This window comes from Gymnodraco acuticeps, unplaced genomic scaffold (genome assembly GCF_902827175.1).
Source record: "Gymnodraco acuticeps unplaced genomic scaffold, fGymAcu1.1, whole genome shotgun sequence".
Lineage (NCBI taxonomy): Eukaryota > Metazoa > Chordata > Actinopteri > Perciformes > Bathydraconidae > Gymnodraco > Gymnodraco acuticeps.
Genome location: NW_022990889.1, coordinates 2319570 through 2347208, shown reverse-complemented (window position 1 = coordinate 2347208; position 27639 = coordinate 2319570). Strand labels below are relative to the sequence as shown.

The window sequence follows — 27639 nt, the reverse complement described above, 5'->3', positions numbered from 1 at the left end:
GGGCACCATTTGTTGGCTGCCTGCATGCTTGCCTGCCTTCTAATATGCTTCCCCAGTGCCTGCAGTCTGTCTGCCAGTCTTTCTTATTGGTGGTAGAATGATAAAACAAGCTTGACTGAATTGTATAGTATTGTAACAATGTATTTATATTCTTAGTTTGTAAAATAAAATAATGTTGTGAGTAGTTGCATGAAAGCTGAAATATCTTCATGTTTAATGCATTGTTTTATACCTTTCTTTGGTGAGTTATTACAAGCATAAACTGACATTTTCAGTATGGCTGTTATCAAGAAAAGAAAACACGGTGTGTTTTTCTTCAATGAGGGCAGGGTGTTCCAAGCTTTTTGATTTCCCAGACAATTTTGATGATTGATTACTTGTAATTTGTATCTTTAGTTGAAGCTTTATTACCATGAAACAGCGAAACTGTTAAGAGAAGGGCTGGGTATCTTTCCAAATATTCAATAATAAGAACTTATTCCTGGGTCCTTTTTTTAATGTTATATATTTTTTCCAAACCCATTTAGTAAAATCCATTTTAACAAAAGATATTACAAATTACACATTATGGTACAAATCTTTCTTTTCATAACTGGTACGCATGCGCGGCAAAAATCTGAAATTCATACCGTCACTTGTGTCACTAAGCGCCTTTGCGTACCGACGTAGTTGTGATGCTTTTCCTGAGTCGGTCTCTGTGTGCACAGACGGGGTTGCTGTTAACATCGGTCTGTACAACGGAATTGTGCCAAAACTACGCCAACCGGCTGCGGAGGGAGACTCTCTTTTTTTGATACTTTTGTGTTGACTCAAATCTGGTGTTTACCTATAAGTATAGTTTAGAGCCCCTAATGTTTAATAGTAAATTAAATTGTCTTTCACACACAAATATTGCCACATATACAATCTCCCAAATATCTGTTTTGTGGCTTTGTCAGTTGAAATACTGCAGCTTCCTTTCTTTGTATTTCCCCTCAGTGCACTGCAATGTTTGAGTGTCCAATCAATCAATGTTTATTTATATAGCCCAATATCACAAATGTTACATTTGTCTCAGTGGACTTCACAGTTTGTACAGAATATCAGTATGACAATACAACACCCTCTGTCCTTAGACCCTCACACCGTACACCCCAGCACGTGCACTCCGCTCTGCATCAACCAAACGGCTCGCTGCACCCTCGCTGCGAAGGGGACCCAAGTTCCCATCAGCAAAAACACGTGGGTTTGCTATCCTGGCTCCTAGATGGTGGAATGAGCTCCCCATTGACATCAGGACAGCAGATAGCTTACACACCTTCCGGCGCAGACTGAAAACTCATCTCTTTCGACTCCACTTCGAGCGATAGAACTATTAACAAAGCACTTATATACTAATAAAGGGCTGGCTTATCTAAAGCCAGTTGAGTAGCACTTGAAATGTTTTTGCTCTATGAAGCCTGATGTACTTATATGATTCTGTTTTCTTCAAGTTTGTATTTTGTTGGTCGAACGCACTTATTGTAAGTCGCTTTGGATAAAAGCGTCAGCTAAATGCAATGTAATGTAATGTAATGTAATGTACAAGGAAAAACTTCCAGAGAAAAACCCCACAGTTTAAAGGGGAAAATGGAAGAAACCTCAGGGAGAGCAACAGAGGAGGTATCCCTCTCCCAGGACGGACAGACGTGCAATAGATGCCGTGTGTAAATCGAAGAGATAATACATTTTACAGCATAGGTAGACCAAATGTTTGGAAATGCATGTGTCTACAATAAGAAGATGAATCCACGAGGATGTCAACAATCTTGTGGAAGCCAACAGGGAAGTCAATCAAGTTTGGAGCAGATGCACTTGAGTGCCTTAAGTGTATTTCTATGTCAAGGCACTAAAAACAATTGGGCTATTTGAAACTCTGAATCCACATGCTTGTAGCACATTACTTGGTTAAAGCATGGCAAATGCTTTAAGCTTTTTTCTGTGATTTAATTATTTCTGTCTTGAAATCATGTGCTGTTCAATTTGAGAGTTGCACTGTGTGCACTTTCAACCTTTAGCCCACTAAACAGTTTTTGAGTATGTCTCCCTACTTTCTGTAAGACCGAAACTACTATGGCTCTCATCATTACAAAACGAACACATTTGAAACAATGAACTAACAAATAAATTATCTAAATTAATTGAACGGCTAATAATCTCCAACCAGAATGTACAATGTATGCTTTTTCATTCATTAACTGTGCCTTCCTCTTCCTCATTTGGGTAAAAAATCAAACGTTGTCCTAATGTCACTAAAAGGTAATTGCATTTTGTAATTTCAGATAACAGCCTTGCTATTATTGTGATTTATAATGGTGGAGCATCCAAAATATGTACTTTTCACGTGCTCGCTTTGACAAAACATGCTAATGTCCTCCATTTTCTTTGAGAGAAGAGAACGGCACTAGCCTAATTACTGCATGCAATAGATCCAAAAGACAGTGCACTTTACGCACTTCCCCCAACTAAAATACAAGGAATAGCCTTGTTGCACTTAGTAATTCGGACAGATCATTACAGATCAAATATGAAATGTTTTCCATGTTCCAGCCCTGTGGCCCGCTGTTCCTCCTTTTTGTTCTTACCTTTGCTGAGCACATTCTCTGCCCCTTCACTGAACATAAAAGTGTGTAAAAAATATTTTGGACAAAAGAGCCAATTAAATCCATGCCTACGGCCTGGAGCCTAGTTCTTTCTATGAAATTGTTAACTTTATTGTTGCCCAAGGAATTAAAATGTAGATACTTGAAAAGATAGTTTGTTGATGCCCAGATGTTCTTCAGAATAGATTAAAAGACAACTCTTTGTTGGGCTTTTTAATGAGGGCATTAACTGATAGTATGTATAGGAGAAGCTGATATTCAACTCAGGTTTACAATCACCTCTTTGATGTCCGGGGTATTGAGATGTCGTTTTTTTCAATTTTGCATTTGATGTCCTGATACTTAATTTAAAATCCAAATCCCCACACTCTCTGTGATAGATGTTTGCCATATTCTGATCCGTGCTGTCACTATACTCACCAATTAATGATAAATGGCTGTCGATTTTGCACTAACATCTGTAGCATGGTCAGTAGCAGTAACAGTAGCTACTGACCATGCTACAGATGTTAGTGCAAATTCTACAGCTCCTCCACCACAACCATCAGCAACAAGTGGACATGGAGAATTACATGAACTACATGTTGCTAAATCCACCACGGGGCATAAACAGAAGGGCAACCATGGCAACCATGCTCTGGGGTCTTCTTCGCTGCTTTTGGTGTATTTTGTGGCGGAAGTTACTACGCCACTTACAGGCCCGGCATTATGTACTACAGCAGGGGTACTCAAATACAAATCTTAAAGGTCCAAAATAAATGTTTCAATAAGACAAAGGTCCGTTTATTACGGTCATTCAAACTTTTAAACAATTGCAACAAGATTCTTAACACGAGGTTGCAAAAACAAAAATAATCTGTATGCAGCAGTTTTCATTGTTATTGTGTCTGTGTTTGACCCCTCAGAGTCGCAGAGTAAGAGCTGCACAGTTATGAATAAAGGCAGCTGCACCCTCTTTCATTCAGCATTCCCATTATTGCTTTATAAATGTCTTGCCCCCTTGTGTGTCCACTGAGGTTCGTCAGGCCCAACACATCTTCAACAAACTCCCCCTTTGCCTCATCATAAAAACTCACAAACACCAGCAACTGAGCATTGTCAGTGGTGTCAGTGGACTCACCCACAGCTAAGGAAATGCACTGTGCATTTTTTATTCCATCACAAAGCTGATGAATCAAATCACCAGCCAGTATTTATGTTCTTCTGGTTGCTGTGCAATCTGAGAGGGGATTTGCTTGATTTGACCTGTTATTTCCTCTTTTTGTTTGCCTTCAACATGGTCTCCATCACTTCAGTCATACATTCTTTTATACTGCAGTTATTATCCAGTGGAAAGCCCTTACCTACTGGCCTAGTTAAATCAAAGTGGTTACTTTTTTTTGGCTGGGCAGTGTAGTTTTACACACCGTCTTATTTGACTTTCTCAGGAATTAAAACAGTTTTTTGGGGGCAGACCCCCTCAAAGAAAACAATATATTTACACACGTAAGGTCATCATCTTAATAGTTTTGTATGCTCATCCGTGAGCAGAGCATCAAGTTGACATGTCTATTACAGCTGAATGTGGCGATTACCATCTTGTTCAGCAAAACGCCTCACAAACGTATTAAGATCAACAGCTTTAGTGCGTTTTGATTCAATGCTGAGTACAGCCAAACTGACAGTCTCTTCTCTGTCATTGTAGACCGCAAATACCTCATTCCTTCAGTGCTTGGGTCCGAATGCTTCTCGTTTTGCGCCGTCCAGTTAAAAATGAAATCGCCGCCAAATCGTATGTTCACGCTCGCGCCAGGACCGGGGGAGGGGTTACATGACGTGCATCTTGTGCTGCATTCACTTGCACTCGGACATTAGAGACTTTCTCTCATAAATGTCCGATGAGCCACAACTTTTCTTTCAAAACAAAGCTGCCAACTGGGGTGGCAGCTGGAGTGGCAAGGCCTATTTTTAGGGTGTCAGTTGCCACCCCGGTAGGTGAAACTAGGCTACTAGCTACAGTACAGATGGAACTAGATGAGCTGTTAACTCTCGCTCTGAATTTTTTTTTTTTTTAATTCTCGCTCTGACTTAGACAGGTTGAAAGAGACACACACATTTTTCCCACCCGCATTCCGCGAAGACCCGCCCTACTGTGCCTCTGATTCGCAGATTCTTTGGGGGGAAAAAACGCTGACTGGATGCTGAATGTGATTGGACCAAAGCGTTGACACACAGGTGGAACACAGTGGAACAGTCAGACATGCAGAGCGCTGTTTGCAGTGGACATAGCGGAGAATTTTGACTCGTTGCGAATGCGTTGTGGCGATGTCTCACATATAATACAGAGAGATCATACATATGAAAAGTATAATTTGCTCAGAGTCCGGAGACAGTGCTGGTTCGGTCCGGATCCGGACCGGAGTCCGTAGTTTGAGGATGCCTGTACTACAGCGTCTCCAGCGCTTTCGAGCGGTCTCGTGCGGAAGTACAGCGCCACTTACAGGCCCGGCATATGTACTACAGCGTTTCCAGTGGTCTCGTGTGAACGGACACGTTGAATGAGCCGAATGCGTGTGAACGGGAGACTTTTTTGAAAACGAATTTGGTGCGTAAACACAAACGTTCCCGTGTAAATGGGGTCTTAATGTATTAATTTGTAATAGGCTGTTGGTGTAGGTGTTGTGTTTAGTGTAGATAATGAAATGTTGTTATAGAGACTCAAAAAGCAGAAATAATAAGAATTCAATTTATGGGCTGGCTGAGTGCCCCCACTTAACTAATTACAAGTCTGTGTCAGCATCGGTCAGCATTAATGAGTTTGTGCTATGGCGGCGGAATTCATTTAGGCAATTAGTAAGTCTCAGAAAGCACGACACTCAACGGCAAATTGCTGAGCTACAGAGTTGCTGGGTCACTCATCACTGACAGCAATCAGCAATACGCTGCCCCCAGGAAGACCTCTGGTGAACAGACTGTGACAATCTGCTGCACGACAATGTTAAGTTTACCATTAAGCTGAGGCACCGTGTTGTCATGCTGTATAAAATGATATCATGCAGGGTAAAGTGTTGCCGCGTGTGTTGTGAGAACATCTTTTCAGCTGAGTGCGCAATTAACTTGCCATAACTAGAAATCAGGAGCAGATGATGAGAATATTCTATGAAAGAGACTTTTCAACATCAGAGTCACTTTGGTTATCTGAAGTATTTGAACCAGCTGTTCAAAACATAAAGAAGTGTAATATGTGAGATGCTTTCTTTGAGAAAATGTATATGTTTGGATATTGCTTCAGTTAGTTTTAAGTGATATTGTCCAAAATATGTTACTACAGCCGTTGACTGTGAGGCTTTACTTAGGCACATGGGAGCTTTGATCTTACTTCTAATGTCAACATGTTAACCATGTTCACATGCCAATGTTTAGCAGGTATAATGTTGTTTTTCACTATCTTAGTTTAGCTTGTTAGCATGCTGACATTTGCTAATCGGCACTAGACACAGAGTGCATCTAAGACTGAAGGGAATGCTTTTAGTTGTTATTGGACAAACTAAAATGTGAACCCGATGAGATTCCTAGATAAAAAGTCAGGGCATCACCAAAGATATTAGAATTCATCAACTGGTGACCATAAACGTCCCTAAAAGTTGTATTATGCTTCTAATTACTGTAGACATATTTCACCAAAATGATGGAGCGACAGACCTACCGTACAACCCGTCCCCAAAGACTGGAATATAGTCTTTCACTTCAGCCTCTGTATTGTGTTTTATAATAAAGAGCCTGGCAATCAAATTAGATTGGTTCTCAGACAGAACTGTTAAGATGTTTCTCCTATATTTCCATTCCAGAGAAAGCTAACTGGCATGTACAGGACAAAATAAGGCTTTAAGTATTGTTGCGAAGCTGCAGTGTTTTACAAATGAGTTTTCCAGTGGATAGGACATAAAGGCAGCTGAGATAAGCATGACAATGTGACAGCTAGATGTTTAGTTTGGTGCTTTTAAAGTAAGATATGTCGCCAACAGAGATGAAAATAACTAAATAAATACTGATCTTTGAATTGTATTAATTATACATGCATGTATGATATTTAAGGGAACATTGATATAAATATATTCTTATTCAATTGGTAATTTGACTGCAAATAGGCAAGTACTTGTTCTTTATTTCTCACTGTGTTGGAAATGTCAGAGGAAGAGATTATTTGTGAGTCTGCACCGTGCACCAGGGATCCTTTTCATTCCCTCAGGATGTTTCCAATCACTGAGTGGACTTCAGGTGAACCATCACAAAGAAATAGTGATGTGCTTGAGTTTCGCTAACCTCGAGACACATTGCCACATACTGTCTCGGGCTCAATGTTGTGTTACAGTTTATAAATGAGACACACCAACACAAACTCTAATGGATAGTCTGTTTGTGCCACTTTGGGAAATCTTGTTTTCCTTTTAGAGGATGATGGAGAATGAACCTGCAGAGCTGTGAGATAGTGAGTGAAGTGATGCAAGGGACACAGCATACCCACACACTGATGAGTGATTTTTAGATTATTTTTTTCAAATAGAAGTCAGTGAGTAACAAAAAATGATCCTTTGCTTGTTAGTATCAATCAAACCTCATCTTTATCTGACAGCCCCGTCAGCTAGTACCATGTAGTCCACACCTAGACTGTCAGAATTCTTGCAGTAACATATATTTTTTATCAGCGCTGTAAAAATGTATTTCCTTCAAGGACAGGGTTATTTTCACAGTTTCTGTCCATTTATAATAGTGTTGAATTTGCCCTGTCCTTCAACTGCTCTGTCTGTGACAGCCAGGCTAACAGACTTAATTACACTGTGATTGCAGGGAGGAAAATAACTGCTCTTGTAAATTATATTTTGCTCACGAACACCACTAAATGCCTTGCCAAGGTTCCCAGAGGGTTGTTGATGCTGTTTATTAGTTGATCTTGTAAACAATTTGAGTCAATGAGTTGTAGGGTTACTTAATACTTATTGTCATAAATCTCAGCACCTTGTGAGTAAGAATATTATGAATTTATGTATAAATACAGAGCTTTTAGATGACCTCCCACACTGCTGTTTAATCTACTCTCACTTACTTGTTAAATTGATATGCACAGTAATTCTGAAAATGAATAGTAGTGCCTTAAACTTGTCTTTCTCCTTCAGCATGTCCTTCAGTTTTTCCTTCAGAGCATTTCAATTATATTTAACACTTTTAATTCAGTTTAAGATACGACTGCATGATAATTAAATTGGCTACATCAATTATACAAATGTATCTTTATACTCAACATTATCCTGTAAGAATTTCACTATTAAACCTGTAAGATACGAAATATAACCTCTAGTTCAGTGGTCCCCAAACTAAGGCCCGCGGGCCGGGTACGGCCCGCCTCCACATTTGGCCCGGCCCCCTGAACAATACCAGAGACGCATTATGATTTTTTTATTTTGTTTCAGTCTGGCCACGCGAATCCTAGACTAGCCCCTGTCAAAATGTTGTGACCTGCTCCATCGAAATCAGTCGCATTGACCCGAAGACACCTTTTGAGTTGTATACACTGTTGGAAAGAGGATATTCCTAGCTTTCTAATGATATCAGGATTGTTTTTGTACTTCAAATATTAAGCGAAATATGTCACATTATATAATGACTGTCACCGAGTCATCATTTTGAGAAAAAGGCCTTCAAAGTTGTCTCTTCTCTGGAATCCATCGATCTGATTGACTATTAGCGGAGCAAATGATCAAAATACTACCGAGGGAAGATATTTTCGTTTGGAGGGGAAGCTCGCGAGTGTGTGTGTATACGTGTGTGTGCTTGTGTAATTTTGCGTTTGTGTGTATTGTGTTTGTTTCCCGGGGAAAACACTCACGAGAAACACCGGCTGTTGTTATGCCTGCCATTCTCCGCTTGTAATTATGCCGAAGCTTCAAAGTTGTATTTATCATCTGAATTTGCCGAAACAAGTTTAATATTCTGAAAGCCAAGACTTTGTTTAATTGAAATCAGATGAAAACAAACTGTAACGGACCCTGCCGTGTTATCTATGATTACTATACTCTTACATTCATAATTTCAGCGGAGTGAGGGGGGGGGGGGGGGGCGGCGCTGCGGAAGAGCAGATTGCGAGTGAGAAATAAATAAATTGGAAATAAAAGTTTCATATTCTGAAAGCCAAGACTTTGTTTGTTTAAAATCAAACAAAACGTAATAACGTAACCAGATGAGTGATTACAGCGCCCGGTATCGTTTGACACACATTTGTATCACACAGATGCAGGACTTGCACACGCCTGTTATCTAACCGACAGGTCCGCACGCACTCTCCAGCTGAAACTATCTCCTTATTAATTTAAGCATTTTACTTATTAATGTATGCAGACAATCACACAATCTATGTGATTTTTGGATTTACCGTGCCTCTCAATTGCCCGTGACAGGTTGGCAAGGTCGATGAATCCTGAAGTTGCCCAAGGATTGTTCAGGGAGCACGAATCCTTGTCAAAAAGAAGACATGGCCAGCAAAATAGACGCTGAAGTTTAGCGCTTCCAGTTAGCCACTCCGTGCGGACATAATTGTCCTCATTGAACGTCCGATTCTCTCCCTTTTTCCTCTGTGTACACACAGCTGGAGTGCGGGCATTGACCTGTCACCTGATTTAATTTTTAGTTGCTGCTGTAGCGGAAGTTTAGTAAAGTTATGTTTGATTAAGTACGCCAAATCTCCACCCTCCATAATGCTTCATTTGCTTGATAATTTCTAACGGCGGTGATTCAAACTGATGTTGATGTGATTTGATTGGATGGCAGTGTCCAATCAAATCGCCAGCCGCCTGAAGGGAAGCAAGAGGCGGCTGGCTTCCCTTGGCATGGCCCTGACCAATCACAGGTTGGCAGGGGCATCACGTGGGCCTCATCTGATTGGTCAATCCCTCCATTTTTTTTCACCAAAGGAAGCCAGATTCGGCTGGCCTCCTCTCGCAACAGAGAGTGCAATCTACTGTTTCACCATAACATCTAGAGGGGCGCTGTTTCACTCTTTGTAAAGTACTCAATGAGAATGGGGGAGAGACGGGCCGGCAGCAACACACAGCAAAGGAGAATTATCGAAACAAAACAAAGTGTTTTTATTTATTTATTGAAATTATAACTACAATCCGAAAAAACAGGAGCCTCCAGGAGAAAACGCCACTGACCCAGAGAGGGTTATCTGGTTATTATTTATTTCATAAATAGTGTTATTTATTTCATTAATAGTGTTATTATTTATTTCCTGACTTTTTTTCTGTGAAGATCCCGGAAAGGGTTATTAATATTTGGTTATGTGTGGCTTTCTAGAAAACAATAAATGTTTACGTTTAAACACCCATGCGATCGTCACACTTTTTCTGTTACAAACTGACCCGGCCCCCATCAGAGAAGGGAAAAGTTATGTGGCCCTCACAGGAAAAAGTTTGGGGACCCCTGCTCTAGTTGATGGAGATGAATTTCTTAGTGTCAGTCGTTTTTCTTTATACAACTTACTTTAATAATGGAGTAATGGAGTTTTATTTCCGTGTTCCTTTTATCCTTTTGTGTGCAAATGGATAACCTTATCATGGTGTTTGGTGAGCTTGCAACAAGAGAAAATCTCAATTGTTTTTAGTCCACAGATGATTACCCGATGATGAGTCAATTAATCATAATTTGGAGCAGCACCTGGCAGTAAGAGGCAAATTATACAACAACAACTTGTGTGTTGGCAGAGTTAATCTCATGTTACTCCAGCAAACATGCATCTATTAAATACTCTTGAACCAGCTGCATATGCACGGCCTGGCAGAATGTCCATGGATGTTTTGGAAATGTATCAAACCTCGGTGTCCCACTTCACAGAAATATTATAAAGTCCCATCCACTTGGAAATACAAAATATACCTGACTGGTTTAGGTGCATCTTGTTGTCTTTCTTGGTGTCAGATTGCTTGAAATGCCAACCAATGAACAACCTTTCCAAGCCAAAATTGCTTCTCCCAAAGGATTTTTCTTTTAATTAACATTTTTATTTATTCTACTATTTCAACAATTAGACAGTTTATACATCCGAAAAACACAATTTGTAGAAGCGGGAGGGCAGAAAGCATATCTTATACAGATGTAGCTCTCCCGTTAGTCATCCAGTTGCAGGATAAAGAAAAAAAAGATAATTCCGTAATTAAATACTCTCACAGATAAACAAAATTCTACATACACATACATATACTGTACATACATACACCAATTTCCAGGGTGAACATAAAAGTCCATGTTCAGATAACAAGACAGTTTCATTTATCATACTATTGTTATGTAAACTATGATAATTATGATAATAGTCATTATAATTATTATAGTATTTATAATTATTATTATCATTTTTGTTATTATCATTATCATATATCCATATAATGGTTTTTTTAATCTATTTTTAAGTTAATCCAACGGCACAATGACCGGAAATGTCCTTATCATTTATTACTGCCCAGACACATACAGTAATACAGGCAGGTATATTTATTTTGTCGGGCCGCATCATTTCCTAGGTATTTGAACAACTGTTCTTCGAAGCTGTCCTGCTTCACCTTTTGACCAAATGGCAATTTTCTGGGCTCATCCATTACCCTACCAATTTCTCCAATGAGGACCTAGCTTTGCACGGTTTGAGTCAGCTTTGCTTTCAGCTTGCAGTGTGAGTTCAGAGAGTGAGTGAGTGCAGTGTGTTTGTCTGCATTCACATTAGATGTTGTGCATCCAGCAGTCTCTAAGCTCATTACAGTAATCAGGTTAAAGAGAGGGGAACTGGGGAGCGCTTGGCCTGGGCATGTTTCCTCTGGACTTCCCCAGTGAGACGGAGAAGCTTTTAACACAGGCTCTTGCGGAGCTGCTGGGACCCGACCTGCAGACGCCTGCTCCTAATGATCGGCTCCCGCTGCTTCTGTTTGTATGAAACCCACACTGGGGTAGTCAACTGCCCCCATGCTGTCATAATGACCAGCTTGTAATTGTAGAGCCCTACGGATATACAGAAGTTATTCTCTAAGTTCCTGATCCATTTTTCATGGTTCAAACCAAAACATTGAGTAAATAGTCAATCCTGCCATCTGCAAATTACATTGACTTTGGGAGAGATCTTTTTTCGCTTATGTTGCTTTGGGTTTTGTAGCGAGGACATATTTTGCTGAGTCACAAAGTTGCAATTCAGCAGTAATAATAGTTTTAGCATGACCTTCCTGTTTGTGCCCTTTTTTCTGTGTTTATTTTTGCATTTCCAATGATAGGATTTCCACTGAAATTATGGAGTGAGTTCAGCAAAAGGGATCCAGACATATGATCGTAGTGAGTGTGTATATCCATTGTAGAAACCTCAGTGACCATCCTAAGAACCGCTAATGAAAGTCAGAGCCTTTTATCATTCATTGGTTTCTGTTGCAAACGGCACTGAGTCGAAAAGTCCCCATTTTTTCCTCCCAAGCTGACAGAAGCCACCCGACATGGGAATTGCCCAAAACCAGGGTTGCTATGGCAACCAGTAGATGTGGAGCATGAAATAGTGAGCCTGTGAGTCCTTAACTAATTGTGGCAGCATCCCTTACACGCTGCACTCAGTATCGTGTGGCTCCTCCAGCTGCAGGATGTGTCCAGAGGTGCAGCCAGTGTTTCCGCCAGGGGGGCGTCTTGCCATCATTAGACGCCCTTAGTCAGCTTGGAACGCCCTGAACTCGAACCGAGGGCGTCCAAAAATAATAATAATTCGAGAGAAGATCGAGAGTTGAAATTACGAAAAGGAAAAAGGACAAGGACATCCCTCTGTTGGAGGGGCAAAGGAGTCTGGTGGGATTCTTTTCGCCGCCAGCAAAGCGTGTTCCTGTGACGGAAAGTGTACTGCCGGCGAGCCTTGGTGTTAGTGAACTGCGAGCACTGAAGCCTCGCAGCGGCGAAACTGAGGCCCCGTGGTAAAATGAAGAGCCGTTTAGGAGCCGAAAGAGCCGGCTCTTCTTAGTGAGTGATAACTTAAGGGACGGCTCAATTCAAAAATTCAAGTCACGTGACACGACGTGACGTCACCCCCCCCCTCGCTCTTGGGGTGGACGCCCTCTCAGCCCTGGTCTGGTGGAAGAGCGCAGGAAGAATTTAAAGTAGTCAGTGTGTTTCTCTTTAGTTCACCCTGTTGCACAATATGCTAAGGACATCCATGCTGATTGTGGGTGGGTGGGATAGTTGACCAGATGTTTGTGATGCAGATTTAAGCCAGAGATGTTTGTTCCTAGTAATCAGGAACACTTGGGCGTAGTTTTGGGGTGGAAAAGGGGGAGGTTTTTGTGTCCCTGTTTAAACCATATTTATCTCTCTTGGTGCTGTATTATATGTTTCACTTGTCCTAAACAGATCCCAGGGGCTGAAAGGAGCTGAATACAAGAGCTGTTTTCTTTCTTTCTTAACCCTTGTGTTATGTTCATATTTCGCACCCTTTGGTAATGTTCGGGTCAAATTGACCCGGGACATATTTCAAGGTTTAAAAAAAATACAGAACTAAATTCAACATGCACAATTCCTTATATATATTGTCTTTAACTCATTCCCCAACAATATAAATGAAATATATGATTAGTTTTTGAAAATACTCTTTGCTAGATCAAATTTAACAATGGAAGTATCCATCGTTTTTTGTGATAAAAATGTAATTTATGTTAAAAAAAAATACACTTTAAAAAAACTAGGTTTACATTTTGCTCATGCTTTTCTAGGACAAATGTAAATGAAACATTTTTTCATTAATGTTTATTATTTTTAATCTGTCATATCAAAGCCCTGAAGGAAATAAAGCAATTTAACAGCAATTGAAACACAAGAACCACACATCCAAAAGTATTTGGCTGTGAAATATATAGAGATGATGAAACATCCATATAAATGACATAGAACAGATATAAACACAAAGCAAATAAAAACAATTAACAGTCACTATTCATAAAATACAGTATATCCGAAAAATATATTGATGAAGTGACGCTGCAGAACATCATGTGAGTCAATGGGCAAGTCCGTTTAGGAAACACATGATGTACAGAACTTCTTCGTGTGTATAGCACAGATGTACTTGTTGCAGTTACTGCATGTAGTCTGTGTCTTGGAGTCCTTTGAGGGTCCACAGACCTCACAGCTGGCTGTGGGGGTCTTCCAGCAGCTGGCTATGAGTCAAGTTCATCTTCCAATTTGCTGTCAAATTCTGAGTTTACCTCCACATTATCCTCATCTTCAGAAATGTCTTCCTGTTCCACTTCACTGTGTTCTTCTAATGCATTCCACTCACTCATCCATTATTAGCTCCAAGGCTCTCTGAGCAGAATATCTTTTGGCCATTTTGTTGGTAGATAATTGTAGTTCTGCACTACACTGTTACTACACTGAGGTTATGTCTCTGTTTAGTCCCTCCTCCGGCGTGCAGGTGCGAGGGGGACAGTGCGAGAAAATGTAAAATGTTTATACATTTCTGGAAGATCTAAAATGTTTATAATGTTCTAGGATAGTTTTGTGTACACACTACAAAGGGTAAAGATCAAGGGAAAACAGGATCAAATAGCTTCTCTATGCATACAATTGTGTGTGTGTGTGTGTGTGTGTGTGTGTGTGTGTGTGTGTGTGTGTGTGTGTGTGTGTGTGTGTGTGTGTGTGTGTGTGTGTGTGTGTGTGTGTGTGTGTGTGGTGTGTGTGTGTGTGTGTGTGTGTATTTAGTTTGTGTGTTTCTGTGTGTTTTTCTCTGTCTGTCTGTCCTGGTATTGTATCCGGGTCAGATTGACCCGAACCTCTTATGAAGGACATAAATGCGGGTGGGCATTTTTTCATAAGTGGAAAAAAACCAAAAACAATTCCACATGTCCTTCACAATAAATAAGCCCCGGCCATTGAGTTTCAGGTTGAACGAAAATATCCTTATATTTTTTTTTATTCATTGAAAATGGAAATTGGGTCCATTTGACCCGAACACCACACAAGGGTTAAAACGATATTTCTGTGATTGTAATACATTCTGGTAATATTTCATGCATTTTTCTGACAATACTCTGACATCAGGAATACAACTTTAGGTGAATAGTTATACTATATCTTTTTTCAACGTTTGGAAATGTAAGTTTAACAGACTTGTACACCTTAAATATACTCCCATTGCAAAGTGGGATTTATTTATATTTCAAGCATTACATCAAGTGTTTGCCGTTATTTGATTATTTTAAAATCAAATAACATGCTCTTTCTTAAATTGATACACCTATATTTATAGTCAAGCACAAATGTGAAATGCACTAGTTTTATATAGCACTTCTCCCCACTGGCTGATTGTTTTAGTAGAAGAGAAAAGAAACATCTTGTTAAATATAAGTAAGTCTTTGAAACATTCTTTCAGAAAAAAGATTTCCAATTTGTTCACCGGCCTCCACAGCCACAGCCTTCGCTTGAAGAACTTTTTGAAGTGTACAATATTTGTCTGAGGAAAAGTTGTTGTATACACCTTCTCCAGCCAATTCAAACATTTTACTCTCCAGTGCATTTAGTCTTTGCGGAGAGAAAAACAAAGCTGCAAGGAGTCGCATAATGATACTGGAATGTACTCCCAAGCTAACTGAGTAATGGGCTTTTCCGTTTGCTTTGGCCTTACAGTTTGCTTTTAACTTTATTGTTTGCTGTAGATGTTGAGCGATCATTCCTCATTTCGGGAGGGGACATACTTTAGGAGGCTGTTTTGTTAATTATGTGAAGGGTAAAGGTTCTCGTTTAAGTGCCTTTTCTTTTCATTCTGTGTCTGCATGTCTTTGTAAACATACGTCTTATTCATTACACCGTGGGGTTCAATGCGCTGATAGACAATATCACAGACAGTGTTTCATTCTCCTGGCTCTGCACAGAAAATGTTACATTATGTTTCTCTGTAGAACCTTCACAAAAGCAGTTAAACTGAAGTGACACTTTCACATAAAGGTAGTTTCATTTTTCCGACATACCCTATCAAAGTTAATCAAAGTCAACTCCCTCAATCTCTTTTTCTGCTGAACATCTCCATGTTCTGTGACAGAATAGCTAAAGGGGCCTTCTGAATGAATGTAGCATTGTGCAGTCATGTTACCAGAAAAAGCAGCCTTTAACATTGTCAGAGCTCTTTCTTTGACCTTGTCTGCTTGACATTTAAAAACCTAAGTCCTGAGAACAGTGCAGAGTGTACCCTGCATCCAGATGACCCTGGGTGCAGTTGCAGCTGCGGACCTGAGGGCAAAGTGGAGGTGGCTGCTGCTGCTGCTGTCCAGCCTTATATGTCCAGGGAAAGGTGGGCACAGCAGCAGCCATGGCAACTGTGGGCAGAGTTTCTGATCTGGAAACAATGGGCCAACAACATGGCCTCTCCCTGAACCTCGTCTCATGCAACACCGTGGTTTCACTCACTATCAACACAGGATTTTATTGTTAAAGAGACCACTTTGATGTGGTTATACATTACCATGTTGGTTAGTCTCATGCTCCTCTAAGCTTACTCAAAGAACGATTTATAACACAAGACATTGTGCAAATTGCACCTTGTGATTAAACTGATACGACTTCTTACTGCATGGTGTTCTTGGATAAATGGTTGGTTTGGCTTAAAGTGCTAGAACAGCAAATCTCCATCTCTGTGTGTCAGGTTTCTTCTTTAACAACATGCCAGAGAATATAAAATGCTGACAGAGTCCCTCTGTGCATCACACTTTGGAGAGAAGCCAGTGTATGTTCCGTACCGCTGCTCTTGATACTGTAATCAGCATGCAAGTGGTAGTCTGCTCCTGAAGTATGAGAGAGAGCCTCAGTGATGGGGGGGGCAGCGCACACCGGAGATTGGAGTCGCCTGATTTACAGGACATGACACTTCAGACAGAAGATGCTGATTGTGGGAGTCAGAGGTGTGTTGTCTTATACTCAGAGCACACTGCTGGGCAATCTGTTTGAGAATATCTAAACAAACAAACAAGTCGGTGTGGTTTGTATAAATGTATTATCCATATTCCCGTCACACTAAACCTTCAGTTTGCTAATAAATGCTCTAGATGACACTAGACCGAGAAATATACAGTATTGTACTAAAACATCCAAAATTGGAGAGTATATTTATTATCAAATATGCCGTATTTAATTTAAAACCTCATTCGTTAACTCCAACATGATTTGTTAAACAGTTCATAAAAGATTGTGATCATTTCTCATGTTTCGTGTCAGAAGATAGTGTGTGGCAGACAGATCCCAGCGCTGCTTTTCATGGAGAGGCTGCATCAGTTTGATTTTGTGAAATGGTGCAGGAAGACAGATCGACGGTGAGATATTCAGAGTGAGGTTAGCATCTTAATTGTGACCTTATTTTAATTATGACGCAATGTTTTCATAAGCCTGGTCTGCCTTGTTCTTACAAATTGTATCCTCGCACTAATTACTGTCGTCTTCTAAGTCGGTTCCTGATACTCCTTAATCTTTATGCGCCAGTCTGTCTGCATTTGATAAAATGGCGTCTCAATTATGTCATACTGTATTGCTATCAGATACAGTAGTCCTATCATGTTGTGGATAGGGAGAAAAAGAAGGCTTATTATAAGTCTCCCTTTTAGTTTGAGTGACATGGCTCAGAATCTAGAAGGTTATTCATTTGGTATGATATTGCGATTTTCTGAAATATTTTCATTTCTGGGTTGTGTACTGTATCACCAATCAGAAATAGACATGTAGATCAAGGGTCCATTAGGATAGTGATGTTTGTCTAGCTGACATGTTTGTCTAGCTGACATCTCTCAGTGGATGTCTGCTCACCACCTCAAGCTCAACCTTGACAAGACTGAGCTGCTCTTCCTTCCGGGAAAAGATTGTCCCACTCTTGACCTAACAATCAACATCGGCACCTCAGTTGTTTCCCCGACTCAGACTGCAAGGAATCTGGGTGTGACCCTAGATAACAACCTGTCCTTCACTGCAAACATCGCTGCTACAACCCGTTGCTGCAGATACACGCTTTACAACATCAGGAAGATACATCCCCAGCTGACACAGAAAGCGACTCAGGTTCTGGTCCAGGCTCTCGTCATCTCACGCCTAGACTACTGCAACTCCCTCCTGGCTGGTCTACCTGCATGTGCCATCCGACCTCTGCAGCTCACCCAGAATGCAGCGGCTCGTCTGGTCTTCAACCTTCCTAAATGTTCCCACACCACTCCGCTCCTCCGCTCCCTTCACTGGCTTCCGGTAACTGCTAGAATCCACTTCAAGACACTGGTACTTGCTTACCATGCTGCGAATGGATCTGGCCCTTCCTACATCCAGGACATGGTTAAACCGTACACCCCAGCGCGTGCACTACGCTCTGCATCAGCCAAACGACTCGTTGCGCCCTCGCTGCGAGGGGGACCCAAGTTCCCATCGGCGAAAACACGTGGGTTTGCTGTCCTGGCTCCAAGATGGTGGAATGAGCTCCCCATTGACATCAGGACGGCAGATAGCTTGCACATCTTCCGGCGCAAACTGAAAACTAATCTCTTTCGACTCCACTTCGAGCGATAGAATTATTAACAAAGCACTTATATACTAATAAAGGGCTGGCTTATCTAAAGCCAGTTGAGTAGCACTTGAAATGTTTGGCTCTATGAAACCTGATGTACTTATATGATTCTGTTTTCTTCAAGGTTGTGTCTTCCTGGTCGAACGCACTTATTGTAAGTCGCTTTGGATAAAAGCGTCAGCTAAATGCAATGTAATGTAATGTAATGATGTCAAATTAAATAAATATATAAATAAGGAACTGATTATTCATGATTATTCATGATTATTCATGAAATTGTTAGAATTGTCAAGAAACCAAAAAGAGGCATAATCACTTAGGAGATAGGATGATTTAAGAAAATCAAAAGCAATTCTCATCCAAATGTCCTTACACACAAAGTGTCTTCAGCTCAGTAAATACAGCAGAATGTGCACCACACTTTATCTCATGTCCTCCTGTGATTGGTGTGATTCAGAAAGGTGCTGATTACACTCTGCTGATTACCAACCATTTAACCATGACAGACAAACAACACCCATATCTTTAGGTACAAAAAAGCATCTGAGAGAAAAAAGAAAAAGGCTGAATAAATCATATCCAGTGACAAGTGTATAAACGCTCCATCACTCCAGAGATCCCTATGAAAGATGGTTTAAATGAAGCTGTCCTTTAGTTTGACAAATACATTGTGAAGATAAATTATCAACTCATTCTGCTTGCAGTCCATCACATGCCCATGCTGGTGATTCTGGTCCTTGCCACATCAGTTATGGTTCACCATCCCATAATGTTCAAATGCACTGCATGCAGCTAAAGTCACAGAATGTATGCTTTACAGTTGTTGTGAGTACTGACAGTAATTTCTCTGTGGTCACCAACCCAAGATGCAAATTAGTTTTACTGCTGAAAAAAGTTCATGTTTTTCCACTTAAAGTCGTTAAAGTTTTGCGGTTTTGTACTGCTGTGGTTCAGGTTTATGTGACAGTGTGGACACTTATATACTTTATTTCATTTGCAAGGTGAAGTTCCTTGTTGCCTTGTACACTCGGCTTGGTAAGTGCATACTGTGTACAGTAGGAACTAAATATGATATATTTAATAGATTATTTAAATAAGATTACAACTCTGTTGCTATTTTGCAGTTAGGAAATTATTTTCGGGATGTAATTATGGGGAGTATATGCCTACTAAATTCAAAGTATTAGAGTAGTTAAGATTAAACAAGCCATTGTGATATGCAGTGAACCGTGTTTAATAGGCAATCCTGTGAATTGAATGGTACTGTAAAGGCAAAAAGCACCTTTTCAATATGTTATTATCATACTGGTCATAAATATAGCCATACTTCTTGCATACATATTTTAGGAAATTCACAAGGACTAATTAAATAAAATGGATTTCTGTGATCCACCCCAATGCTTAAAGAACACTCACTAAACTGTGAATATTTGTTGTGGTTTTCATGTAATTGTTTTAATACTTTTTCATTGCATCGGTTCAACTCGATGTTTTTAAAACTACAAAACATTGTTAAAATCACACCAAGTGCAAACCAGCTGTTCATATTCATACATAAGTGTTTAAGTTAATTAAAATCTGAAACTGTAGGGTGCTAAATCGCAACTTTTCTGTTAAATTAATAATGTTGCTTCAAGGAACAAGTCGGATTGCCCTTATTTATCTTATTTTTGCAGCAGCGATTAACTATTATACTACTATAAAGAAAAAGTCCCGACAGGGCATCAGTAATGAGCAGCCTGAGAGTCATACAGGTTGGGAACACGTTTCCAGGTTAGTCAAACTGTTCTACACTGCTAAGAGTGCTTCTCAGTGACCGATGGTGGTGGTGGTGCTCACAGCTCACAGCTCGTTTCCATCAGGGGCTATTGACCCTGAACATGTTTCCTGTTTCATATCTCTACATCACTTTGTCTGACATAGTAATCAGTCAAAAAACAAATGTAGGCTAGTGGACCAGAGTCTCCATTCTGAAAATGCTGTTTAAGAAATGTATGGTTCAAATTGAGGCTGATAATGATAATGAAATCATCGTGGGCTGAGTCCTTTGTAGTTTTAGGCTGATCTGCATCCATCAGTGTCTGGAATTAAAAAAAAATGTTGGGTAACATCTGTCGGAGTCGCAGTAACCACTCCCACTGAGAGACTGATGGGTGGAGCGCTCCTCCTCCAGGAGCTGTTTCTGTCTCCATCTGTTAGCTAGCTCATTCTTCACATCTCTAAATGAGGGATGAGTGATTGATTGTACATATTGAATAAGTGTTGCGCATTCGATACCCAGTCTTATCATTTCTCAATGTAGTGAAGGATATGTTATCTTATCTTCAAGACTTACAATTCGATAATTTATAGAATTTCTTTATTATGTGCTGCCATGTATTCTAAGTGTAGGTATTAGTAAAGGCTATTGTCTTTTAACGATTAGGAAGAAACTGTAACATGTATTGCAGTGTTTCTGCTCTGGATCTGTTTGACACAGTGCTGCTGGAGGACGCTCTGCTTCACAGGATATTTTTAGTGTAACAGGAGCTGCTCTCTCCCTCCCCCGCGACAAGGGCAAGATTCATAATTTCTGTCAGCATCCATACCCTCAAATTGCATTACTGCAGAGTATGCCGCCCAGGAGCAGAGCCTGCACTCCAGAGGGAGGGTCATAGCGACAAGGTTCAATTTGAAATGGAACTGAAAAATAGAAGTCAGTGTAAATGTGTGCGGCTCTAAAATTAGAGCGAGGGTATGATGCCTTTTTTTATCTAGATCGACAACCACTGCTTCACTAATGCTATATTGAGTAAAATAAAACCAAACAAGCCACTTGTAATCTGACAGCTTGTTCATAGTAATTCTAGTGAACTTTAAATAGCTAGGGTCAGGTCTGCTTCATTATTCTGTCCGGTTATTACTGTGTTCTGCTCAAGCAATGATTAATTCATTTATGAGACGTATGGAGGAAGTGATAAGGATGGAAGTGAAAGCCTTTGACTTATTAATTATTTGAATTGCAGTCAGGTAGACTCCAGTTTCAATGGCGGTTCTTTGCAAGGACATCTTGATAAAGAAAATGATATATTCTCGGGCGCTGTTAAATATTGTGATAACTGTATTACATGAAATACAGATTTTAAGGTTCATGCAATTCTTTCTGTTGCTTTCACTATACTGCAAAAGAAGCAGAAACATGTTTTTGTTTAATTAAAAGACTAAGATTATATTGGTCAATCAATTTCATTATATTTTAAAGAGCAATAAGTATCAATATATTTTGCAATCATACAAAAGGCATGGTAGTTTTTACATCTGCTATCTGAAAAAAAGGATACTTATGCCCCTTCAATCCTATTTTTGGCAGTGAACAAATATTTGACGGTTCAGTGTACCTTAATCAAATTCTCCTTATGGTATTAATGTGGTGAAGCCAATGTCTCTTTGGCCCCAGGTTACTATTTAGATTACAGCCGTGGGCTGTTAAATACATGTATAATAATGTGCTATGAGTAAGTCAAGTATTCTTTTCACAGTTATAATAAAGGTGTATTTATGGTGATTGATTAATGCATGCTTCTTGTGCATTGCTAGGGCTCTAATTCAACAAATTAATATCATTAGGAGAAATGTTTAAAAAGCCGCAGTCAATTAATCTAAACACAGTTTTAACATCCTGTGGTTATAACATGCTTGACCTTGTCACATTTCTTCATGGTGGAGCTGGCCAAGAATATTGGATTTTAATACACAGAGGTTCAAAACAACAACCCTTGTTTGCTGTTACGTGACCCCCCTCCTTGCCTTTGTTCCAGTAAAACGTAATAGTCTCCAGAGACATACTATGGTCTAGCAGGAAACTGACCTTGCTTTCAATCAGACAGGGATAAAAGGCTGATGTTGTGCTCAGAGTGTCGTGCAGGATGTGAAGAGGAGAGAGAAAGAGGTGTGCTGCGGAGCAGTTTAGCCATTTTGCATTTTCTCAAAGCACACATGCTCTAATCCTGCTGTTCTCGACAGTCCTGAGAACTGCTGAGGTCGGAATTACTCTCAGCCCTCCTTTGAATCCATTAACATACTACATGCTTAATTAAAACAATAACAAACAGTCCTCTGGGATGGATATATGGTGTAGTAAATGCCAATTCAGTGTATTTGTGAGGTTAGTGAAGAAAGCAGCCACACTTTTTTACTGCCTCTATTCTCCCGCCTTTTCTTTTTTCTTTCAGTTTTGGGATTATTTTCGACTGCATCACAGTTTGTTAAAATGTAATTGGCATCCTTCACAATAACTGTGCCTGCTTAAGTCAACATACAACAACATTACACCAAAGTAGCTTTTGTGTAAGCAAGACAAAAGATATTTGCATCTGCATCACTTTTACTGTTTCCTCTCACAAATGGCCTTGTTTACCAGAGAATCATTACTGTTCCTCATCTGATCTCAGTTTCAAGGGCTGACCTTGGAAATCATGTAGCCATGTGGGGGGATGGTTTGGATTTGGTGCTTCAAGAATACACAATTATATGTATTATAAATGTGTTATATTCCATTGTAATTTAAAGGGGGCATATTATGAAAAACTCACTTTTGTCAGTGCTAGGGCACATACATATAGTTATCTAGAGTGCCTAGCAACCCTCAAACAATGAATTAAGACCACACATCAGATTTTGGTGGGCTGCCTGAGTAAAAAATAAATGGGATTCAACAAGCCTTTCAGAGGTGGTCCCCTTCCTTTGTCACATGGAGGATCATTAGAATAGACCGCCCCCCATCTGAGTATATATGAGAGTGAATACAGGTTAAAAGAAGAGTGTTATATGAACCTTAAAGCATGTAAACATGGTCTAGTATGAACCCAAAATACAAGTATGAATTTGAAAATTGGCCTTTAACTCAAGTTACTTTCTGTGTTTTCTCTCAATAAATAACTAGAGAACTAACTCTAACAAGTAGTTAGACTGTGTCTTCCTATATCACAAGCTTTTTCATGTGTTTCGAAAAAATATCTTGCATTTCACAAAATACAAAGAATGAATTGGTTTGGACCGCCCGCCCGTACTCTGTTGTAAATTGCAGTGAACAATCTTGCGCACCGTGGGTGGCACACACAATGCTGTAATTGCTATATCATATTTACATTGAACGTGTTCAAACCATCTGTACACATCTTGTATGCTTCATTGTTGTAGTCACCTACAAGAAGCCCAGGCAAAACTCTTTCAGAAGAACAATTGATGTTGTCTTTTGTTGAACTCTGCATGTCCTACAGTACATCTTCATGTCCTCACTGCATGAGGCACGTGATTTCTCAAAAAAAACGAAGACTGAGGCACCCCAGTATGCACTGTTTGTATTGTTGGTGTCCTTGGAGGAATGTTATTCATTCTCATCCACACCCTGGTATGTTCTCAAGGGTCATTCTGCTTCAAATGTGTTCTTCTAGTGTAAGTATTTTGAAAGCTGGTCCAAGCAAACAGCTCCGGCCTGGACCAGCACTGTTCGAGTCACCTCCTAGGTTGTTGTGTGACGGGTGCAGAGATCGGGGTCTGAGCTGCTGCTGGTAATACAGTCAATCATTAGAGCTGTATCCTCTTCAGATGGCTCCTGCGCTCCCTGGTCTCTATTGAATTGTCCATGTTTAGACCCCTAGCAAGCTGCTCTTTGGCCATTTCCATGTCTTAATTTTTAGAGTAGTGGCCGATAATTCAAAGCAGGACTCTTTTCTGATAAACTAGTGATTGTCAGAGTGAGATTATCTAGAAAACGTGATTAAATAGATAACACTCAACAGATATTCGTAGTTGTTTCTCTCTGCTCCTCTCGTAGACGTGGATGCAGCCATGCTTTAAATCCAAGCTAATGAGGAGCTGGCTGCTTCAGACTGTTTGCACGAGGATCGTAGTGAAAAATGTGCTCTCTCACTACTGTAAGCTCAGGGATTATCATTATCCTCATGGGTTCCATCATGTGGTTTCTGCAGTGCTTACTCTCTGAAGTGACTGATGCTACTCACAACAGATACTAAAGTGACTGTTGCTTCAGTATTAGACAGACAGTAATCTTCAGCAAATAGCCGTCGTCAGAGGCAACATTGGCTTTTTTATGTTATGGACCTATCTGAAAATCCATCAAAACTTTACAAAATGTAAGAAAAAATGTATTTGCAAAATCTATATTTTCGGTGTGTGGGTGTTGTTATCTGTGAGTCTACATTGTGAGTGCTCATATTACCATGGGGTCTGTCATGTTGTCAGTCTGGGGTCTGAAGCTTCCTGTCTAGAAGAAAGTATGTGTAGAAAAGCCGGATGACAGAAACTCGGTGGGGCTTCTCTGCCAGCCTGTAGACAGGAGAACTCATGCGGCGCCATTACCCTTTCTTCCTTGTGTTGTCTTTCCTACTTTGTATGAAGACAAACTCAGAGAGGGAGAGGGGCTATTGGAGAGGAACCCATAGCCATGAGAGAGCCACAGTCACAAGTGGTCTCTTTCACAACTCCATCATTATAGAAAGTTTAGCGCTTCTCTGCTTTGGCTCATGAGGGGCCTGTGGACGCCTGAGCACCAAAACTGTTTCCAAGTGGAGCCGAGTTCTGAATCATGTCATTATGAAGATTTTATACATTTCCAAAAACACAAAAATGATCTTGGTGTCCAAGTAGAATTTGGAATACAGTAAAATAATCAATTGAATGATTAGTTTAATAATCTGCAATTATGTTCATAAATGATTAATTGTATGTATTTTTAAAGCAAAATTATAAAAATAAAGGATTTGTCTCAAAAATGTATATTTAGTCTTTTATGATATTACTAAAATTCAATAAAAACATCATGTTTTGGACCACAGAGAAACCGGTTATTTGAACATGCCAACTGGATTTTATATAAATTTGATGGGAATATTTTCTTTTCACCATATTCTCATCAATCAATCAATAAATGGATAACATAGTGAACATGGTACACTTGATAAAGAAAAAGCCTGATAGTAGCTACTTGTATGCTGATATACTTACCTCTCCAGAGGCCTAAATATTTGTGTTCACACAAATGAAAAACTAGATCTTAGGTCTATAATGTGATTAAGAATGAGGCTGTGAGAGCCTTTCAAGTATAGATGGCCTTATTTATAATTGCCATGCCTTCCCCTGCTAAAGCCAAGGTCAAGGAAGAGGAGAAACACTCTGCAGTATCAGTCTCTTTCCTTTTTTTGCGCATATGAGTCTCAGAATAACCAAATTGACTCGCCCTAATTGCAGTATGTGACAAAACACCCACTGATTTGTCTCACAGTGAATCTGCTTCTGGGGGGAAATGCGAGCCAGGAGAAGAGCGAATAATGATGCGGTGGTGGAAAGACATTTTCTGTGTTTTGACTCGGCTCCTGTTATTGCTGACGATTAGAGAGATTTGCTCTCATTTCCTTTTTTCTGCTGAAAGGTTATGTCGCTTTCCTTGGTTCAGATAATTCTACACACACAGCAATCATGCAGAAGCTCTCCGTGCACTTAACCATTTAGTGTCCGTAGCACAGCAGAATGAGGAGCTGCTGAGGCAGGTGTACAGCGAGCTTATCACACTTTTAATTTAACAGCTAAAAATCTCTCCAAGGAGATAATTGTGACGGTTTGTTTTGTTCTTTCTGGTGTTGCGCTTGCCATCTGAGACTTTGTCTTCACACTTTCCTGCAGGACTTTCTTAGAGAACATTTTAATTATGGTGTGTTAATAACACATGGCGTCTCTTTTGGATTTTAACCAGCAGTATGACTTTACACACTCCACCTTTACTTAATGTTTATACTTCTGTGTTTTCCAGGTGTGTGGGTCGGTGAGGCCATTATACTACCTTCCAAGATGATGGCTTTGTCACTAAAGATCTGTGTGCGCCAGTGCAATGTGGTGAAGACGATGCAGTTTGAGCCCTCCACGCCTGTGTATGACGCCTGCAGGATCATCAGAGAGAGAGTCCCCGAGGCGCAGTCAGGACAAGGTTGGTGGATGATTTGGGAAATGTAATTTGCATAAACTAAATCTATAGGCATTTACATTTTCATGCTGAGTTTCACTTTGTGTTTCAGCGTCAGATTATGGCCTCTTCCTGTCTGACGAAGATCCCCGGAAAGGAATCTGGCTCGAGTCTGGAAGAACCCTGGATTACTACATGCTGCGAAATGGAGTAAGATTAAGTCATATAGTTTGGGAAGGAGAACCTTCAGTTTCAATTATCATCTCTTAATGTGATTTACATTTTTTCTTCGGGCACCTGAGATATTCATGCTTCCCTGCTTTCTGGGAGCGACTGGTATGATCACAGGGGTTGTGGATGTCATTTCGCTTCCTCTCCTATTCTCTCAGGATGTTTTGGAGTATAAGAAGAAACAAAGGCCGCAAAAGATCAAAATGCTTGACGGCGCAGTTAAAACCATCATGGTGGATGACTCAAAAACTGTGGGGGAGCTGCTTGTCACCATATGCAGCAGAATAGGTAAGTCCAGCCATCGTCCAAGGCTTGAATTATTTATCCTCTATTTTATTTTTAGTCTAAGTCATGCCACTTGACTTCATATTGTCTTATTAGATACTATTGAATTCATATTTAAGCAGCAGCATTTGTTCAGTACCTTAGAGCATTCATGTATGCTTGATAAATTCCTAATCACGTTTTGTTCAGAGCACAATGGTCATGATTCATCACGCTTAAAAAAGCATGTTTCTATTAAACTGAAGTGTTCTTCCTAAGGCAAAGGACCGTGCCATACTTGCCTGTCACAGAGGTGTTCCCTAAGCTGTATATTTCAATTATAATGGCCTGCCATCAAGCTCAATTGGGTGAGGAGGAGAGGGATGTGTGCGTGGCAGATAGCTTTATTGGAAAATGTTTGTTTAGAGTTGGTCTTTCTGCTTGGCTTCTTCTCCTCCCCGGCTTCCATTTTAGTTTGCTGGCTCTGTACCAGCTTCCCTTCACTTCTGTTTCAAAGCAGAGAGCAATAGATAAAAATAAGAGTGCAAGAGAATTGCAGAGGCGCTTTCTCTATCACAGCTCTGCTTATCGTGCCGGTTTAAGGCATCTCCTCCTCTGAGAATCCCCTGGCAAACTTTCACTCTTTTCAGGAATCACCAACTATGAGGAGTACTCCCTCATTCAAGAGGTGACGGAGGACAAGAAGGAGGATGGAATGGGGACACTGAAGAAAGACCGAACGCTGCAGCAACGAGATGAGAGGAAGATGGAAAAGCTCAAAGCCAAACTTCACACAGATGATGACTGTGAGTGTGAACTCTGGGAAAAAAGCCTCCGGAAGTATCGCTGATATCATGATGACTTTTGCACCAGTTTCTTATGTTCGCATTCATAAATCTGACTCCTTCATCTGGACAAGTGCTTTATTACTTAAGTTTAATTTATTGTGCGGACATATCCAATGAATTACATCTGTTATCTCTTGCCAAGAGGAC

The 27639-nt window shown here is 40.2% G+C and overlaps 1 protein-coding gene across 6 annotated transcripts in view; it reads left to right on the top strand.

Annotated features, from left to right (window-relative positions):
• tln2b (talin 2b) overlaps positions 1–27639 on the top strand; it is a 95788-nt gene that overhangs the window by 11465 nt on the left and 56684 nt on the right. For 4 of the 6 annotated variants that reach the window (XM_034233615.1, XM_034233614.1, XM_034233612.1 and 1 more), the window contains exons 1-4: positions 26038–26173; positions 26262–26359; positions 26539–26668; positions 27295–27450. In XM_034233615.1, the coding sequence (XP_034089506.1) occupies positions 26038–26173; positions 26262–26359; positions 26539–26668; positions 27295–27450 (520 nt within the window). Of the gene's footprint in view, positions 1–25999; positions 26174–26261; positions 26360–26538; positions 26669–27294; positions 27451–27639 lie in introns of those variants that run through there. The other 2 variants (XM_034233609.1, XM_034233610.1) reach the window with 1 other exon arrangement.